The sequence below is a fragment of the Pipistrellus hanaki genome (assembly GCF_964339955.1).
Source record: "Pipistrellus hanaki genome assembly, chromosome: 13".
Lineage (NCBI taxonomy): Eukaryota > Metazoa > Chordata > Mammalia > Chiroptera > Vespertilionidae > Pipistrellus > Pipistrellus hanaki.
Window position 1 is genome coordinate 38,339,818 of NC_140515.1, and position 20,845 is coordinate 38,360,662.

Genomic DNA, 20,845 nt, shown 5'->3' on the forward strand with positions numbered 1-20,845 from the left:
TCTGACTGACAGGAGGAAGGCCACCCACTGCGTTAAATAGCTGGGCGGAAGGGGCGGGACTAACACTAGCCCACGCTCGGGGAGGGGGAAGTGGAGGTATTAATACATGCTCTCTCCGATTGGAGCCTTCCGCACGTCCCTCCCTTCGCGGGGTCGGTGTTTGGAGGCAGAGCTATCAGGAGGCTGCGGCCTAGGCCGAGCAGGTAAGAAACCGAAATGCGGAGGCCTGTCCCCCGAGGACCAGTGCTACCCAGCTGATTCGGGCCCGCGTAGTCCCCGCGGAGGAGGACGAGGGGAGGGGGCGCGCGCTCCTGGCCCCGCCCCCGCCGCAAAGCCTGCTGGGACCGGGGCTGGTTCTAGGGTTAGGCGAAGTGGTTGCTGGGTCTTGTAGTCCGGCGTTCTCATCCCCTGTGTTCCAGGTTGTATGTATGTATGTATGTATGTATGTATGTATGTATGTATGTATTTATTTAATATATTTTATTGATTTTTTTACAGAGAGGAAGGGAGAGGGATAGAGAGCTAGATACATCGATGAGAGAGAAACACCGATCAGCTGCCTCCCGCACACCCCCCACCAGGGATGTGCCCGCAACCAAGGTACATGCCACTTGACTGGAATCGAACCTGGGACCCTTCAATCTGCAGGCCGATGCTCTACCCACTGAACCAAACCGGTTTTGGCCAGGTTACTTTAAAAATATATATATTTTATTGATTTTTTACAGAGAGGAAGGGAGAGGGATAGAGAGAAACATCGATGAGAGAGAATCATCGATCAGCTGCCTCCTGCACACCCCCCACTGGGGATGTGCCTGCAACCAAGGTACCTTGACCAGAATCGAACCTGGGACCCTTCAGTCCGCAGGCCGATGCTCTAAGTCTATCCACTGAGCCAAACCGGTTTTGGCATGTTCCAGGTTATTTACACGTGTTAACATATATGCTTTCATAATCTTGTGGCTGTCATCTGTGAAGCATAGTAACACACGTTCATTAAATCCATAAGTAGACGGGGACGTGTACTCTTTACCCCAGTGTTGTAGATGAAGACAGTGTTAAAAAAAGTAGGAGGTAACTTGCCCAGAGCCTTTTGGACCCAGACCAAGCTCCAGACTCCCAATCTTGTGCCCTATTCCCTTGGGCCACAACAGATAAGAATCTAGTTACTTTTGACCATTGTTTTCTCAAACCCGCATTACTCTCCGCTCTTGTCGTTACAAAGTCAGTATATGTGGGTTTTCATAATTCTTAGATTCATCCCTATTTACAACCAGCCCCTCTGCATCTGATAACCTTTTAAAACACATTTTTTAATGGAAAAAAAAGATGCTTGCAATGTGCGATTTCTTAGGCTGATGGACTCAGGGTCAGTAGGCCATCTGCTCAGTAACAGTCTTCAATCACAAAGAGTGGAAATTAAAACTATTTGAGGATGTGGAGTGTTATAAAGCTGCTCTCTTATTTTGATTTGCATCCCAACTTGAGAACACTAGCTCTGTACTCATGCTGGAGAAATGAGATGATAAGTAAATGTATGATTGCCTGCTCTGGCCAGTGTGGCTCAATTGGTTGGAATGTCATCACGTGCACTGAAGGGTTGAGGGTTCAATTCCCACTTATGGCACATACCCAGGCTGTGGTTTTGATCCCTGGTTTGAGTGGATATGTGAGACAACCGATCAGTGTTTCTCTCTCACATCTATGTTTCTCTCTCTCCCCCTTTTCCTTCCTCTCTCTCTAAAATAAAGGAAAAATAAAATAATTGTATGATTGCCTGTAACCAAAGTAATGCTATTGATTAATTTGAACTGTCGATTAATTCAAGACTGGTTTGGCATTAACAGCACAGACTGTGTAGATGGTAATCATTTCATGGGACCCTGTGTGTCAAAAGAATTACTGATAGAATCACTCAGTATAAAATGTGAAATCTGAACTATGAATTGGAATAAATCCCCTGATTTTATATTAACTGGTTTTGCAAAAGGATTCTGCCCTTTAGCACAGGGAAAGGTCAGTGAGACTGTTGACACTTGCTTTCACCTTTACACCTTTCCATTCTGGGCAAAGTTCCACTGTTCACTTGGGCCTGATGATTCAGCAGAGTGAGGAGAGTACTTACCTGCAGGAGTAGCAGGCACTGGGAGCAGCTCCTTTCAATCTAATTATAATGACAACAGTTATTTGGTGATTTTCTCCCATCTGGGTGAAAGAATATCCAAACAAACAGTATAATTTCGTAAGAATTGAAAATATCATGCCTGTGTTAATGGCAGAGTTAGGCCTCTATCCTTGAGTTCAGCTAAGAAAGCATTCAGAGCCAAGAACTCAAGTGCAAGTTTATTTAGAACGTCACAGAGGCAGAAGAAGGGACCAGTTGGGCTGCGTGGATTCAGGAAACAAGTTGTAGAGGCAAAATAAGGGCCTTTAGAGCTTAGAGGGGGGGAAAAGCAAAGGTACACACCTGAGGGAAGAAAGGGGAGAAAGTGGAGAGCTTGAAAGAAACAGAAAGAGAGAGGGAGGGGGAGGGGGAGGGGGAGGGGGAGGGGGAGGGAGAGGGAGGAGTGCATACTCAATCCCTTTCCTTGAGGGTTTTTATCTGTTTCCTAAAGGCAGGAATTTCAGGGGAGATCTCAGGGGATGAACTCAATAAAATAGTCATCAGTTTTCTAAGCGTGTCCCTTCAGGGTCATGGTCTCTGATTGGTCAGTACCACGGCAGGTCATTAGTCATCACAGCTGGTCCTGACATCAGCCATGGCATCACCCCACCTGGCCTTGCAGCTTTTCTGGGCCTGGAGCTGAAATACAACTGAGGCCCAGTTGTTATCTCTGGTTTGATCAAAACTCTGTCTCTGTGGTCAACAGACCGGAAGCTTTATTTCTAAGGTTATTTTATACTGACCAGAACCTCATTGTCCTGAGGACTTAATGCTTAAGGAAATGGTAGTGCACAGGCTTGTATCGAAGTCTATAAGACTATTCTCCAGCTATTTGTTCTTTCTCTAAGGGTGTCTACACTACATGACTAGCCTTCTAGGGGAGGGAAAGTCACTCTGGGGGTAAGGTACTAGACCAGGGGTCCTCAAACTTTTTAAAGTGGGGGCCAGATCACGGTCCCTCAGAGAGCTGGAGGGCCGGACTATATGAACTACTAATTCCTACTGTAACACCTCGGCTGCGCTCACTGCCCAAAAAACCTGGCGGGCAGGATCAGACTCCTCTGCGGGCCGCATGTGGTCCACGGGCCGTAGTTTGAAGACCCCTGTACTAGACTATAATACTTATTTTCCCAGTTTTGCCCATTGCTAGGCTCCCAGGACTTTTTGCTTTAGTGACATTCCATACCTGGCCTGTCATTCCTGCTCTGCTCATGCCTATCTAACTGCCTACTCTATCACCTGGAGAAAATACATTCTCTAAAGATTTAAAACAGGGAGCTCTATCTGTGGTAACTCCTCAGGACCCCATATTATGAGGGTATATCTTATCTTCAGTAAATGAAGGACACTAAAAGTCCTCGTGATTATTTGAAAGCTTAACACTAGCTAAACCTGTGAAAAGTAGTCTCACGATGGGCCACGGACCTAAATAGAATCTTTTTGAAAGAGGACAGAAGGAAGGCCAAGAGACACATGAAAACATGCTCGAAGTCACTCATTATCCGAGAGATGCAAATCAAAATAACAATGTGGTACCATCTCACACCTGTCAGAATGGCAATCATCATCAAATCAACAAACGACAAGTGTTGGCCAGGATGTGGAGAAAAATGAATCCTCATGCACTGCTGGTGGGAATGCAGACTGGTGCAGCCACTGTGGAGAACAGTATGGAGTTTTCTAAAAAAAACAACTAAAACTAAAACTGGAACTCCTATATAACCCAGTGATCCCACTTCTAGGAATATATCCAAAGAAACTAGAAACACCAGTTAGAAACACCATAGCTAAGATTTGGAAACAGCCTAAATGCCCATCAGCAGATGAGTGGACTAAAAAACTGTGGTACATCTACACAATGGAATACTGCACTGGGGTAAAAAAAAAAAAAAAAAAAAAAAAAAAAGAAGGAGTTCTTACAATTTGCAACAGCACGGATGGAAATGGAGAGCATTATGCTAAGTGAAATAAGCCAGTCAGAGAAAGATAAATATCGCATGATCTTACTCATTTATGGAATATAATAAACAACATAAACTGATGAAAAAACAGTTCCAGAGACAGAGAAACATTGATCAGACCTTCAAACCTCAGAGGGAAGGTAGGGGAGGGTGAGGGTAAAGGAGAGGGATCAACCAAAGGACTTGTATGCATTCATTATGAGTCTAACCAATGGACACAGACAACAGGGGAGTGAGGGTATGAGTGGGGAGGATGGGGGGGGGGGAATAATGAGGGAATAAGGACATGTATGTAACATTTTAATCAATAAAGAAATTTAAAAAAAAGAAAGAAAATGAAAAATTCCCAAAATTGCAGTTCTGAAAATACCCAACGAACTGAGAGAATATACTGACAGGCAACTCAGTGCACTCAGAAAACAAATGAATGAACAAAACAAGTACTTTACCAAGGATATTGAAACTTTAAAAAAGAACCAATCAGAAATCCTGGAAATGAAGCATGCAATTGAGATTAAGAGCGAACCATTGAGCATAGAAAACAGAACCAACCAGAAAAGGAAAGAACTGGTGATACTGAAGATAGGAATCAAGAAATGATGCAGAAGGAAGAAGAGACACCTGAGGATAAAGAAAATGGAAAGAACTCTACGAGATCTATCTGACTCCATCAGAAAAAGCAATATTAGAATTATAGGCATTGTGGATGAGGAAGAGAAGAAACATGGAATGGAGAGTCTATTAAAACAAATAGTGGGTGAGAACTTCCCAAATCTATGGAAAGAACTAGATCCTTGAATCCAAGAAGCAAACAGAACATCTAGTTACCTTGTTCCAAAGAGGCCCTCTCTAAGGCACTTGGTATTAAAGCTGTCAAAAATTAATGACAAAGAAAAAATCCTCAAAGTAGCCAGGGAAAAGAAGGAAGTGATTTACAAAGGAAGTCCCACTGTTGTATCGTAAATTAGCAAATGAGATATAAGACACCTTAATGAGCCAATTAATTAGGAGTCGTTTATTGTGCGCAGCCCAGAGGGAGGTGTCTTTTTCCGAATCTCTGAGCAACCCATACAGGAAGTTTTTCTGTATTTATACTTTTCAAGCCTCTTTGTTTGCAGATATTACAAAGGGCTCTGTGTGAGTTATTGTTACAGACAATTGTAACCTTGAATACACATTGTGTTTTTACTTGGGATAATTATTATTAGTATTAGTCTATTACATTGAATGGCTAGCTTGCAAGGTCAGACAGTTGTTAACTTTATCTTTTTCTATTATTTGAACTAAAAAATAAAGTCATTTTATAGAATAAGAGACTGTGTTAAAGTGACAGAGTTTACAATGACAAAGTTTAGAGTGACAGAGTTTACAGGACTAGGGATTACCTAACAATAGCAGAGAATTTAAACAGCAGTCTTATACAAGATAAAGGTTACCATGCTTCACCATCAGAATTTAATCTGACTTCTCATCAAAAACTCCACAAGCCAGAAGAGAGTGGAGCCAAATATTCAAACGTCTGAAAGAGAGAAATTACAGCCACAAATAATATATCCAGCAAAATTATCCTTTAAATGTGGAGAAATAAAGATGTGCCCAGGCATATAGAAGCTGAGGGATGTTATCACTAGAAAACCTCCATTTCAGGAACTACTCAAGGAAGTTATTCTACCTGAAAAAAAGAACATAAGGTTACAACACTACGATCACAAAAAAAAAAATTATAGCATCAACAGGGATAATTTGTGACCACAGAAACATAAAAGTGAGAAAGGTTTGAACTGACAAAGGAAGATGATTTAGATGCAGCTGATCAATGTTTCTAACTCTCGTATCCCTCTCCGTTCCTCTCTGTAAAAAGTCAGTAAAATGTATTTTAAAAAGAAAAGAAAAAAAAAGAAAAGAAAATCCATCTTCTCAGTCTCTATCCCAGATTGTTGAATCAAAATGTGAGGGCATGAGGATCCAGGGACCTGATGTTCATGCCCTCCAGGGGACCCAGTGCCAAGCCTACATTTGAGAACCCCTGCTCTGGTTTGACCACCTGGAATTTTCCTTAGGAGTGCTACTTTGAATTTCTATTTAATTCTGCCAGCTGCATTGAAGATTCACTCCATGGTGGTGTTTAAAGGTTTTACTGATAAATTACCCCCGTTCCTCACCATGTGCTAGGAGGGTTGCACCAGGAGCCTGTCTCCTCTTTTCTGACCACTAATCGGTCCTGGGACATTCTCCCACCACAAAGATAGAATTTTACCATCTGCTTTCACTGCTTATGTGATATGAAGATAAAATGAGATGTCAAAATGGCTTAAAAACAATAACATGTAACATACAAATGCAATGTGGCATCAGTATAGAATTTTGTCCCGATAGCTCCCTTAACCTTAGCCAGGTTTCCCCATGCACATGCTGTCTGAAACAGTATTGGGGGGTCGCATCACCTTGTACTTCAGCCACATCCTTGAAATGCATGATTATTATAAGATAAGAAATCACAACAAATTTATAACTTGTGAATATACAAGGTGGAATTGGTCCTGGGAATGTGGCAAATATTGTAGAAAACAGCTTTTATAAGATGCAAATCTTGGAAAGTCAAATGTTTCCTATTTTTTTGTTTTGTTTTGTTTTCACTATAAAAGAGATATCTGACATATTAGAAAGAAGGGGAAAAGCCATCCATTTATTATTTAAAAATCTTTCAGCTTTTGTGGTTCTTGGATTAATGACACTCAGTTTGTCCACGGGGTGGCAGTAGCAAACCTACAGAATCAGTCTCAGCTGGGGCTTTTTTTCTGACTGCACAAAATGAAAAAGAGCCTTCTTACATTCAACACCTGGGCATTTCAGGGAAAGGTTTCATTTGACTTAAGTTATGAAGATCATTTCCCATTTGAGTAAAGAAGAATGACATGTTTTAAGTACAAGAGTCATGATCCCTAGATTGCTCATTTGGTGCTCTAAGGTAAATTACTCTAGCCAACAGAGCAGAAACGGGCCTGAAGCCAAAGGCCTGGTCCAAAGTTACACCTCTGCATATTACTTTCTTTTTTCCCAGATAAATAAATAGCTGGAATTTTTTAAAAGGTGAAATCACAAGTTACCAGTTTAACTCAGGGGCTTGGTAACTTGTTCAGTTTCTTGTGAATTCAACCTTAGAACTTTGACCTCATCATCATTTGCCACTCACACTTGACATATCCCACTAATACATCAAGAGTTTTGCCGAAACAGGTTTGGCTCAGTGGATGGAGCGTCAGCTTGTGGACTGAAGGGTCCCGGGTTCGATTCCGGTCAAGGGCATATATCTTGGTTGCAGACACATCCCCAGTAGGGGGTGTGCAGGAGGCAGCTGACCGATGTTTGTCTCTCATTGATGTTTCTAACTCTCTATCCCTCTCCCTTCCTCTCTGTTAAAAATCAATAAAAAATATATTTAAAAAAAAAAAAAAGAGTCTTGGTGGTGGGTGGGTTTGCACAAAGCTCTTAAAGCAAGAATCATCGTGGAACTTCTTGTTCTAGAGGACAGTCATGGATGAGTTCATGTCTAACATTGCCAGCGGGCAGAAGAAGAAAACAAGAGGCTTTCTAGGAAATGAAAGATCTCTTTGGGATTTCTTTCAATTCATTATGTAAATTCGATGGGGATGGATATTATTTCTCCTCCTCATTTAAAAAAAAAAAAAAAAAAAAAAGGGTTTGAACATGAAAATCACAAAATTCATGAGAATAGGTGTAAAACAGTGTTTTTCTTGGCTTCCTGTCTGATATGCATGGAAACATACACCCAGCTGATGGCTAATGACTTACTCAGGCCCGGTCCCAGAGGATGTGACATTTCCTCTGCCGACTTTCCCTGCCTCCTTTCCCAAGGAGGGACCGTTCGTTACTCTCCCTGACAAGTAGAGTGGCAAGTTCTTTTGTTAACAGGACCAGGAGGACTATATATAATTTTTAAATATATATCCCTGCCTCTGAAATTATCTTATTAAGAATACCTTAATAATAATCCTCTCTTTATTGCAAAAGACACTATTGTACTAGAGTAGCTAGGAAGGAAACACAGCTAATTATCAGGATGAATCATGTAACAAGGTGGAAAGAAGCTCCTTTGGTGCAAAAATATCTGGTAATTGACATGTTACCAAATTTCTGAAAAATAGATTTCCATGTAACTTAGACTTTGATTTTTTTTTTTTCTTTCTTTCTTCCCTTCCTGGTTAGGATTAGTATTATCGGAATACTTTCCATTTTGAAATGAGAAACAGAGGCCTCTCTGTAGGGCAGTTAAGAGATCAGGATGCTTGCGAAAGATGGCACTCCAGATCTCTTCCCACCCATCAGTGATTTTCTGTCTTCTGCCTACCCGGTCTTTCCTCTTGGCATGCTGGAAGGGTGTCAGGTTTTTAATCTGCAGGCACGCGAAGTGGGTGAGGGGGGATTCTGAACAGAGGAGCATCATGATTGACTCAGGCTTTAACTCTGACCTCACCTATCATTCTTTTAAAAATATATATATATATTTTATTGATTTCTTACAGCGAGGAAGGGAGAGGGATAGAGAGTCAGAAATATCAATGAGAGACAAACATTGGTTACCTGCCTCCTGCACACCCTCTACTGGGGATGTGCCCACAACCAAGGTACATGCCCTTGACTGGAATCAAACCTGAAACCCTTCAGTCCGCAGGCCGATGCTCTATCCACTGAGCCAAACCAGTTAGGGCTCACCTGTCATTCTACTGAGATGAGAACAAAGGCCAGTGCCAGCTGCAGGGAGGTGTGTGGAGGCCAGGGAGGGGCCCCCTGTTAGTTCTCCCTCTGGCTTCATGTTCTGCTGCCTACCTTTGGGCACTGGGCTCCAGCCAACTATTCTCCTTGCTGTTTCTTGAACCTACCCAGGAAGGTTACACATGGGTTAATTGAGCTGTTTCTTCCAAGTGGGACATCCTAGGCATCCAAATGGCCTCCTCTCTCACCTTCTTCAGACATCACCTTCTCATGGAGGCCTTCCGTCACCATCCTGATTAAAATGGTTCCTCATTCAAGCCAGGTCCTTCCTCCCCCTTCACTGCCTCTGTCTTCTGCATTGATCATCTGGCACTCTAGATACTTAGTTGATTGTGGCCGTCCATCTTTCCATACATCCAGAGTGGGCGCTTTACGAGGAAAGGCTGGGCCTGTTCACTGCTGTATCCCTGACGCCTACAACTGTATCTGGCACACAGTCAGGTGCCCCAGGGATGTCGGACATGAGCCCTCCTGGCGCTGCTGTTTCCTAGCAGTGGGACTCAGGGCATCTCACAGGCCGATGGCCCCAACCTAGAGCATGTCAGGCAGCGTGTGGAAGCACGTGTCAGCTCAATGGTGCATTCGTGCCAGACCCTTCCTGAAGTTCAGTCTCACCTGTCAAGTGCCCTCCAATGCAAGGGGAGCATAGCTACCTGTGTAGACAAGCACATACTTCTAGCGGCCATCTTGTTTATGGTCCAGGTCCTGGCCAGCTCTGAAGGTGGATCAGTTGCTGGATCTCCAAAGACCTCATGGCTTTCCAGAGCCCCCCTGTTCCCAGGAAGCCCCCACTCCCCCAGCCCACTGTGCAGGCATCATGAGCCAGCATCTGGCAACCACTGGAAACTGTCCATTCCAGTCCCACCTGCTGTGCCCTTCGGGGGCGGGGGGGGGGGGGGGGGGGGCAGAGTCCCTGCCTCGATCTTTGGTTTTTCCTAAGACAGTCAGATAGTGTCAGATAAAGAAGGGGAAACCAGCATTTGCAAATTTGGCTAAAATGGCAGCTATTGGCTATTTTCCCACTCTTCAGAAGAGCAAACTGTGGTTCCTATTTTTATTGTAATTACTCATTCGCCCCTACCTCATTAAGCTTGCTTCTTTCAAGCAGTAAGATTCAACCTGGTTGAATCTGCATAACCTCTTATTTAAAAAAATATATATATTTATTGATTTCAGAGAGGAAGAGAGAGGGAGAGAGAGATAGAAACATCAATGATGAGAGAGAATCATTGATCAGCTGCCTCCTGCACGCCCCCCACTGGGGATCAAGCCCACAACCCAGGCATGTGCTCTTGGCCGGAATCGAACCTGGGACCTTTCAGTCCGCAGGCCGATGCTCTATCCACTGAGCCAAACCAGCCAGGGCTTCATAACCTCTTATTATCATCCACCTCTGTTCACGCACAAATAAGTGCCACTTACTGCTCTCCTACCTGGCTCCTTTTGCAAATAAGCTAAATTTTATTTTCTCAGGCTAGAGGGTAATGTGATATCTTGCTGTTTCCACACTTTCCTTGTTTTGCTGGCTTGCAAGTCTGTGAGACTTCAACAAATGTTCTGTGTTCCCAGACCTGTGGTAACAGCTCTTAGTTGAGAAAGGCGGCTGCTATGAGCGCCACTCTTGGCCCCAGGGACTCCTGACCTGCCTCCACCAGGCACTGGTTCCAATGCCTTCTCACACACACACACACCCCAACCTGTTTCCCCATTTCTTGGTGAGGCTATAGCCTTATACTTTAGAAATATTGTGACTGTGACTTTGAAAATGCCAAGTTTCCCCCCAAAACCACTCCCCATTATGATCATTATGGAAGCAGAAATGGAATTGAAAGTAGATTGTGAGACTTTAATAAAAATTACTCTTTGCTGGTCTTCAAGAGGCAAAATTTAGATAAGAAAACTTATCAATTATACTTTTGTTTCTTCTCAAAATCTCATGACTGCTCACTCAAAGGCCCCTTGTTCTAATCTTAAAACATTGTGGCCAGTGTGCCAGATGAATGGCAACAAGTCCTGGGGTTCTGAATTTGGATGGTACATTTATTCCCTGGGGGAAGAAGTCCCAGTGTGAGAGGGGGCAGGGTTGGGGGGCAGAATGCCTTATTTGGAGAAGAATTTGATTTTCTGAGGATAATAACGGAGCATCCCTAGTCCTTGTTCTGTTGCTGGAAATAATTATGGTTACTTTTGATTCTGGAACATTTGAGAAGAAAAAAAAAAAAGGAAAAGAAATTTGCAGCCTCGGGAATTTGGTTTTGAAATGCAAACACGGGCTGAGTCAAACTTGGGCAGGGCAGCATTTTATTCTGAAAGAGCAGCAGTATGATTTGTCTTTGTTCTCTTGGTGTTTAACCCGGATTCCTGGGCAGCTGGTCAGCCCCAGCACATCTCCATGGAGCATGTGGCTGGGCCTTGGCACACCGCTGGGGGAATCGTGCCCCGGGGGAGGGGCTCCAGCCGAGGCCAGGCTGATTTTCAAGGCAGAATTGGACTCTACATGCTGAAACACTTAGTAACACATAGTGGGCAGTGTGGTGATTCGAGGGAGTAAGAGGGATTTGTGGGGAGGGAGGGAGGACAAATGGTGATGGACGGAGACCTGACTTATAGGGTGGGGAGCATACAGTACAGTGCACAGATGATGTGTTGTAGAATTGTGCACCTGAAACTGGTATAATTTTGTTAACCAGTGTCATCCCAATAAAATCAATATAAAGCAGGAGGGGAGAAATAAAAACTCCTATCTTGGGAAGGAAGTGACATAATTCATAATTTACTTTTCATCTCTTATGGTAGGAAGTACAAAGCCGAGTTCACTTTCTAGAAAATTCTGGTTTATTTTCTAGAAAATGAGTATACTTTCTAGCAAGAGTTTTGGAGTCACAGAGACAGAGGTTGAGAAATGATGATGGGCAATGGCAGTTGTCAAGTTCAAGGAGGAAAAAGTCATGGTGTGTGGTAAGAGAACGTAATGACAGAACCAGAATGACTAGTTCACCAGTCGCTATGACGCACACTGACCACCAGGGGGCAGAAGCTCAACGCAGGAGCTGCCCCCTGGTGGTCAGTGCACTCCTACAGCCAACCTCCTACAGCTCCTTCCCTCAGCCAGCCAGCTCCCTCCCCCCCACTTGGCCCCCATCGGAGGCTGGCTGGCCAATCCCCTGGGCCCTGATTGGGGGTGGGGGAGGCAGGGGGCAGCAGGCCAACCTCCTGTGGTCCCTTTTCCCCTGCCAGCTGGCAGCCTCCCCACTCCCCGTTAGACCTTGATCGTTGGTCAAGCCAAGGGACTTAACAAATGCACAAATTCATGCACCAGGCCTCTAATCTATTCATAACAAAGTCCATCCTGGCATTCATGTAGAATTGAGCAGTTTCTCTGCACCAAATCAAGAATGGGATGCTGAGTACAGGAAGCCTTACCTCCCGCGTTCATTAATAACCAAAGGAATGCAGGGACACTTTTAAGCTACGACCAGGAAAGCCAAGCTGTGTTACTAGAATCACGGCCGTCATAGCCGGGTCGGGTGACTGACCTGCAGTATGCTTGTGTGCACAAAGGGCAGGCAGGCTGTGGGAGGTGGACTGTGTCACAGCATCATGTGAAACAATCGGAATAATTGCTGTTGCCCAAGCATGCAGCCAGAGGAGAGATCAGTGACACAGACACTGGGCCTTGTTTTTGGAAATGTTCTAAAACCAGACTGTGTTAGCACAGCGAGCCGTTTTAAACACGGCCGACGTGTTTGGAGAGAAACACACACCCTTTTATTAGGAACATGAAACAAACCCTTTGAGCGGCAGCACCACGGCGGGGCGAGGTTAATTGCTGGGAATGAATAAATCACAGTTGCCAAAGCGAAGTTCCTGGCAGGAGGCTTTATTCAGCTGTTCTTCCCCGGGCCCCGTTACATTCCAGATTTACGGCCTCCATCATGCCCGGAGCCTGCGGCCCCCTCGCGCTCCTCCTCTGCGGCTGCTGCGCGGCGGCCCTGGGCGCCCACACCCACCCCGGGGAGCACGGCGGAGCGGCGGAGCACGGCGACCCCGGACAGTACGTGGCTGCGGTGTACGAGCACCACTTGATCTCCAGCCCAAACCCGCTCGCTCCCACCAGCCGCAGGCAGGCCTTGGAGCTGATGAGCCGGAACCTGGACGTCTATGAGCAGCAAGTGATGACCGCCGCCCAAAAGGCAAGGCGTGCTTCCCGGGGCAGAGCCCGGGCTGGTCCCCCAGAACAGGGGAAGGTGCCCTGCAGGCCCGGGTCAGGGGTTCCTGCGGTCCCTCTGCAAAAAGCTCCTCTCCGGTGGCTGCTCAGAGAGGGGTCTGTGGTCTGTGGACCAGCGGCAGCCCTTCCGAGCCTGATACATGCAGAATGTGGGCCCAACCCCTCCCAGACCCGCTGAATCACACCTACGTGTTAGCAAGAACCTTTTCACTGCAAGTCTCAGAAGCCAGGGCTGGGTCCCTGGTCTCAGTGGAGCAATTGCTTGGCCGGTTTTAAACAAGGGTGGGTGCCTAGGTCCCACGCCTGCAGAGCTGGATGGGCTATGGGCTGGCGGGTTGGGCCTTGGGATTTCGAAGGCTTCCCGGTGGATCCCGATGGGCAGGAAATCTGAAAACCACCAGGCCCGGCGGCGTCTCCTGCCCTCTGAGGCATTCTGAGTTGCCCCGAAATGGGAGGCATCCACAGAACGGTTGTTTGCTGCCTTCGGAGGATCTGGGATTTATTTCTGGCCTCGGGGCCAGACCGGGAACAGCCCTGAGAACTCAGTGCAGACAGCGCTGGGGCCAAAGGCACACAGGGAGCTCGGTGCCAGCCTTTGTGGAGGCTTCCTGCTTGGCCCGCGTTGCCAGCGCCTGCCCGGAAGGGTGGGGCAGGGAGAAATGTCGGTGCCAGATGTGACTATAAGAAAATGCCCTGATGGGAAAGCCATAGCCAGAGGGAAGTTTGGGCTTTAGCCCTGATGGTGGGGTGGGAAACCCAGCTGCTGGAGGAAGCCCTGTCCTGCCTCCACGTGAGAAGAATGCCCCTGTGTCTGTCTGGGAGTTTAGGGGACGGAACCAGTCATGCCGAAAGGTCCTGCCCCAGGAGGTCCCTGTCTCTGGTCAGAGTGGACACGACTGCCTAGACAGCACTCTCGATGATTTCGTTGAAACATTTTAGCTTACAAGGCACGTGAGCGCACGCACTTACACACACACACAACACTAATGTTGGAAGGGAACTTAGGGACCTGGTGCAACTCCTGACAGGTGGCGCTCCTCTCTGTTGTTCCCATCCTGACATCCGGTTTCTCCTTAAACATCCTCCATGGCCCAGAGCTCCCGTCCCACAGGTCAGGGTGAAAAAACCAGCTGAAAGACATGAGACCGGTCAGTCTCCTGGGTTGGCAACCATAATTCCTCAGGAGTTCTGGATCTCAATGAGTTACCAGAAAGTTGCTCAAGTCACTTGTCAGGAATGTTACCTACTTCCTAAATGTTCCCGCAAAGGATTGGTAATGCATCAGACCCAACATTCTGCCAGCTCAGGTTTGGTTCCTCTTCTCATTCCTGGCAGATATGGACTCAGGACATCCAACTCGATTTTAATATTAATCTAATATAACTTCAATGTCATTTTCCATTAAAAAAAAACATTCAGTACTCTCAAAGTTTTGTTTTTACTAAAGGAAATCAAGTATAATTTTCAAAAAGTTAAAACCATGAGTCATATAAATACAGAATGAACATGTGTCAAAGCTTTTATTGAACTCATTAATTTAGTAAGGAACCAGTAAGATGACAAAGCTCATTTAACCAAGGATAGTGTGAGTCAGATGAATGTAGAAGTGAATTTGTCAATAGGTACAAAACTGGCCAGTGTCCTGCGAGGCAGTACAATTGGAGTTTATTAAATAGCAAAGTCAAACAGTGCTACATTCACTAGAGAAATAGTCTTTGAGTGAGTTAATTAATATCCTAGAACAGTGGTCGGCAAACTCATTAGTCAACAGAGCCAAATATCAACAGTACAATGATTGAAATTTCTTTTGAGAGCTAAATTTTTTACTTAAACTTCTCCTAACGCCACTTCTTCAAAATAGACTCGCCCAGGCCGTGGTATTTTGTGGAAGAGCCACGCTCAAGGGGCCAGAGTCTCATGTGGCTCGCGAGCTGCAGTTTGCCGACCACTGCCCTAGTATATCTTGGAAAGGCTTATATTCTTCCTCTTGCTTTATTTCCAAGTTTTTAAAAATGTTCCCTTACATTCATCTCATGCTCTGCTGCAGGAGTGTCCATTGGTATAATTTTTCTGGAAAGCTATTTGGCAATGGATGTTAGGAACATACAGCTTCTCCTGCCCTTGACATAGTACTTTCACTTATAATCGAAGAGCCAATAAAAAAATAAAGATCCAATCAAAGATTTGTGTACAACACTCATTCACGAAGTGTTTTGAACACCCTGTATGCAGATGGTCACCACTGGTTTTTTTTTTTATTACAAAAATCAATTCAACCCTTCAATAACAGAATAGACTGTGGTGTCCTCTTAAATTAAATGTGGCCATTACAAATGATATTTTAAGGTACCTTTGTAGTCTTCATGTTTTATGTAGTGAGAAAGTCAAGATGGGAAACTCTTATTATCTCAATTAGACACACACAGAGAATGAAAATAGCCAACCTATTAACAATAAGTATCTTTATGTCACAGGATTGTGAATTCTTACTTTATATTTTCTATCTTCTATGTTTTCTATAGTTAAACTTGTGAGGCTTTTATAACCAGAAAAAAAAAATGTATAAAGAAAGTTTTCAGTACATTCCAGAAATAAGTGACTCATATGGCCCATTATTTTTGATTATTCATGCCTCCTCTGCCTTCCTCCCCCCTTTCACTTTGGGGCAATATCCCAGGCTTGACATCTGAAGCCACGGAGGTGGAGAATAGCAGAAGCTTGAGGCCCTGGTCCTGAGAGCTGAGGGCTGTCCAGTTTGTTTGGATTTTCGTAGGTTGCTGAGGCATCACAGGGAGCCCAGCCCAGGTGTCTCCAGGGAAAAGGCTTGTAGTGTGGGCAGGATTCTGAAGGGAGCCTCCCAATGCCCAGTTGGAGATTTGCAAGTTAGAGCAAGTCCTTGTTTCTCTGCTGAAATCAACACGCTCGACTCGTACCCACCAGCCCAGGGGGTCCCAGCCTTGGCTGCACATTAGAATCACCTGGGAACATTTAAACAAGCACTGTTGCCAGGACCCCATCCATGATCAATCCAAGCAGACTTGAGTGTGGACCCCCAGCACTACCCCAACACAGGAGTGTTTTTCAGAATGTTCTTTTTTAAAATCTTCTTTCTTTTTTTTTTTAATATATTTTACTGATTTTTTACAGAGAGGAAGGGAGAGAGATAGAGAGCCAGAAACGTCGATGAGAGAGAAACATCGACCAGCTGCCTCTTGCACACCCCCTACCGGGGATGTGCCCGCAACCAAGGTACATGCCCTTGACCGGAATCAAACCCGGGACCTTTCAGTCCGCAGACCGACGCTCTACCACTGAGCCAAACCGGTTTCGGCTGTTTTTCAGAAGTTCTGCATCTGATCTCAACGAAGCACAATGAGGTTAAAAACTAAAGGCCTGGAGCTTCCACATCTGTTAATGAGCCCAGTACTCACGGCCTTTTGTAGTTGGCCCTGTCTCCTACTGCACCACCAAGAATGCCAAACCCCTCACTGTTTGCTTGTCAAACCCTTGTATTCTTCCCTGGATACGCCCCCAGGTACGTGGTTGTTCCCAGAGGATTTTGTCTTTGTTCCCTCAGAATTAGGGTAAGTGAGGCGGCTCCCCCAGGACTAAGTTCAGCCACCGGTTTTTAACCTCTGGGTCCTGCCTGGTACACAGCAATTGTGATGACTGTCAGGAGAATGAATGAATGCATGAATGCAGTGGTACTTCCCATGGTCTGATAACATACTGTATTCTTGGATGTTTTTTACTTACAGGGAGTACAGATTATAGTGTTTCCAGAAGATGGCATTCATGGATTCAACTTCACAAGAGCATCCATTTACCCATTTTTGGACTTCATGCCGCCTCCCCCGCTGGTCAGGTGGAACCCATGTCTGGAGCCCCACCGATTCAATGACACGGAGGTGTGTGAGTGTCCCAGCCGTCCTCTCATGGCCAAAGGCATCCAAAAATGAACCAAGCCAGGGGCCAAAAGTCAAGACCCTAGGGTTCTAAGAAATGAAACACAAACTTCATGTCCCACACATTCATCCTATTAAAGCAGGGGTCTTCAAACTACGGCCCACGGGCCACATGCGGCCCGCAGAGGAGTCTGATCCGGCCCGCCAGGTTTTTTGGGCAGTGAGCGCAGCCGAGGTGTTACAGTAGGAATTAGTAGTTCATACAGTCCGGCCCTCCAGCTCTCTGAGGGACCGTGATCTGGCCCCCACTTTAAAAAGTTTGAGGACCCCTGTATTAAAGAATGTCAGATATCACGAGCCATTTGCTTATTTATGGATCATGCTACTTATCAGTTATGCAAGAAATACACGAATATTTGCTTATAGAGCAAATAAATAAATGAAAGCCAGCCTGCACTACACCACACTCTCATCCTACTTTTCCTTCTACGAGAAACTGCCATCAACAATTTGATGTGCATCCAACTATATCTGTTCTTTCCTATGAATTTTATAATTATCCTTTTTTTTTAACCTGCTATGTGGTGGCTCTTTTTTAACTCTTGCTATTATAAAGAGTGTCTCAATGAATATCCTTGTACACATATTTTTGTAAACATGTCTAAGTTTTTCTGAAAGTGGGAGTCCTAGAAAAGGAATTTCTCAGCAGAAGGATAGTTTAAATTGTTTTAAAGATTTTTATTTCACTTTACATCCCCAGAGACTGTGTATGAGTGCCTGTTTTCCCACCCTTTTGGTCCATGTAAGATAGAATAATCTTTTTTTTTTTTTAATATATTTTATTGATTTTTTACAGAGAGGAAGGGAAAGAGATAGAGAGTTAGAAACATTGATGAGAGAGAGTCATCGATCAGCTGCCTCTTGCACACCCCCTACTGGGGATATGCCCGCAACTAAGGTACATGCCCTTGACCGGAATCGAACCTGGGACCCTTCAGTCCCCAAGCCAATGCTCTATCCATTGAGCCAAACCGGTCTTGGCATAGAATAATCTTTTGTATTTCTGTCAATCTTATGAAAGTAAAAAAAAAAAAAAAAAAAAAATCTCCATTATTTTAATTTGCATTTCCTTAGTACTTATTATTTGAGCATCTTCTCAGACATGTGTTGGCCATTTGTATTTGTTCTTTGAGGTCTTCTTATCCTTTGTACAATTTCAGTGGTGGTTGCTTTTTATCGATTTATGATAGCTCCTTATATATTATAGACACAATACAGGTTACTTTTCTATTTTAAAATTATATTACCAGCCAAAACTGGTTTGGCTCAGTGGATAGAGCATCAACCTGCGGACTCAAGGGTCCCAGGTTAGATTCTGGTCAAGGGCATGTACCTTGGTTCCTGTGGGAGGTGTGGAGAAGGCAGCTGATCAATGTTTCTCTCATTCATGTTTCTCTCTATCCCGCTTCTTTCCTCTCCGTAAAAAAATCAATAAATTTAAAAATAAATAAAATTAAATGGCCAAAGGCAGAATGTTAAAAACCCGTCTACTTATATATTTGTTTATTTTTTTTCTATTTTTTTATTTATTAAATTATCTGTGTACATATTTTAACATTGCCCCCCCCTCCCATACATACCCTCCCTTCCCAGAGTTTTGTGTCCATTGGTTGTACTTATATGCATGTATACAAGTCCTTCGGTTGATCTCTTATCTCCCCCAGATCTCCCTACTCTCCCAGCTGTAATTTTACAGTCTGCTTGTTGCTTTACTGTCTTTATATCTATCTTTTGGTTTGTCCGTTTATAATGTTTTTTAATATCCATAAATGAGTGAGGCCATGTGGTATTTCTCTTTCATTGACTGGCTTATTTCACTCAGCATGATGTTCTCTAGTTCTATCCAGGTTGCTGCAAAACTTATACATTTGTTTATGCCTTATTTCCCCCTCCAGGTCCTCCAGCGCCTGAGCTGCATGGCCATCCACGGGGGGCTGTTCCTGGTGGCCAACCTGGGGACGAAGCAGCCTTGTCATCGCAGCGACCCGCGGTGCCCACGGGACGGGCGGTTCCAGTTTAACACGAACGTCGTGTTCAGCAGCAACGGGACCCTCCTGGACCGCTACCGCAAGTACAACCTCTACTTCGAAGCGGCTTTCGACACCCCTCCCGACGTGGACCACACCGTCTTCGACACCCCCTTCGCCGGCAGGTTCGGCGTCTTCACCTGCTTCGACATACTGTTCCTCCGGCCCGCCGTCGAGCTCCTCCTGCGGGACCCCGAGGTGCGGCACGTGGTGTTTCCGGCCGCCTGGATGAACCAGCTGCCGCTCCTGGCGGCTATTCAGATCCAGAGTGCTTTCGCCAGGGCCTTCGGGGTCAACGTCCTGGCCGCCAACATCCACCAGCCGTCCCTGGGGATGACCGGGAGCGGCATACACACGCCCCTCGCGTCCGTCTGGCACCACGACATGGAAAACCTCACAGGTCACCTCATCGTGGCCCCGGTGGCCAGGAACCCGCGGCGTCTCGGCGCAGAGAATGCCACCGGGGAAACCGACCCGTCCCACAGCAGGTTTTTAAAACTCCTGGCGGGCGATCCCTACTGTGAGAAGGACTCTCAGGAAGTCCATTGCGACGGAGCCCCACGATGGAACATGAAGGCCCCTCCCATGTTTCACGCCGAGATGATGTATGACAACTTCACCCTGGTCCCCGTGTGGGACCGGGAGGGCCACCTCCGGGTCTGCGCCCGCGGCCTCTGCTGTCACCTACTTTACCAGAGGCCCAACGTGTCCGGCGAGCTGTACGCCCTCGGGGCGTTCGACGGCCTTCACACCGTGCACGGCACGTACTATGTCCAGGTGTGCGCCCTGGTCAAGTGCGGAGGCCTCGCCTTCGAGACCTGCGGGCAGGAGGTCACCGAGGCCACGGGGCTGTTCGAGTTCCACCTGTGGGGGAACTTCAGCACGTCCTATATCTTCCCTATGCTTCTGACCTCCGGGATGACCCTGGAGACCCCGGACCAGCTGGGCTGGGAGAGTGACCACTACTTTCTGAGGGAGCGCGGACTGGCCTCTGGCCTGGTGACGGCGGCCCTGTATGGGCGGCTGTATGAGAGGGACTATGGGAAGTGAGGGCTGGGCTCTGGATACCATGGTCAGACAGCCCTGAACTTGCACAGGCCACAGCTCACAGCACTAGGACCACCTCTGCCACCATCCTGGGGGCGGAGGGGGGAGAAATAGGGGAGGCAGATTCCCCCAGCGCCTCTTCCTCTTCCATGAAAAATATTGAGCCATTTTTTTTTTATTTTCTTCCCACATGTATCTTTCCCAAGCCACATCTTCCTCCAGCAGATCTCTCATTACACAATTGGCGTTGAGAGTCAAACAAAATAAATGACTGTTTATATTGTACACATCCACAAGGCGGTGGGGAGTGTGTGTGTGTGGTTCCCTTGTTCTTATTGTTCAGTGACACCCAGGGCGTACAAGTATTTCACAGGCCTCACACATTTTCTAAGGGAAGAAACAAACTCTCAAAGAAAGCAAAAGCTGCGTTAGAAAAGGCTGCCCTGGGCCCTCTTTCCATTCTGGGCGGCCAAGCTTCTATCCAGAGGAAATGCTAACACCGGAGCCGCCAGAAAGGTGGATTTTGGAGCAGCCTTTAAAAAAAGAAGGGATGCCGAAACCGGTTTGGCTCAGTGGATAGAGCGTCGGCCTGTGGACTGAAACGTCCCGGGTTCGATTCCGGTCAAGGGCATGTACCTGGGTTGCGGGGACATCCCCAG

At 45.9% G+C, this 20,845-nt stretch overlaps 1 protein-coding gene across 2 annotated transcripts; it reads left to right on the top strand.

Moving 5' to 3' along the window:
* Positions 1-77: 77 nt before the first annotated feature.
* BTD (biotinidase) lies at positions 78-20,476 on the top strand. 2 transcript variants are annotated; one of them, XM_084903307.1, is made up of 4 exons: positions 80-203; positions 12,839-13,112; positions 16,906-17,055; positions 19,008-20,476. In XM_084903307.1, exons 2-4 carry the CDS (start codon positions 12,855-12,857, stop codon positions 20,187-20,189), a joined length of 1,590 nt encoding a protein of 529 aa, XP_084759433.1. In that variant the 5' UTR covers positions 80-203; positions 12,839-12,854; the 3' UTR covers positions 20,190-20,476. The 2 variants fall into 2 exon arrangements, with proteins under 2 accessions (XP_084759434.1, XP_084759433.1); XM_084903308.1 differs by lacking the exon at positions 12,839-13,112 and having other exon boundaries at positions 78-203.
* Positions 20,477-20,845: the final 369 nt, after the last annotated feature.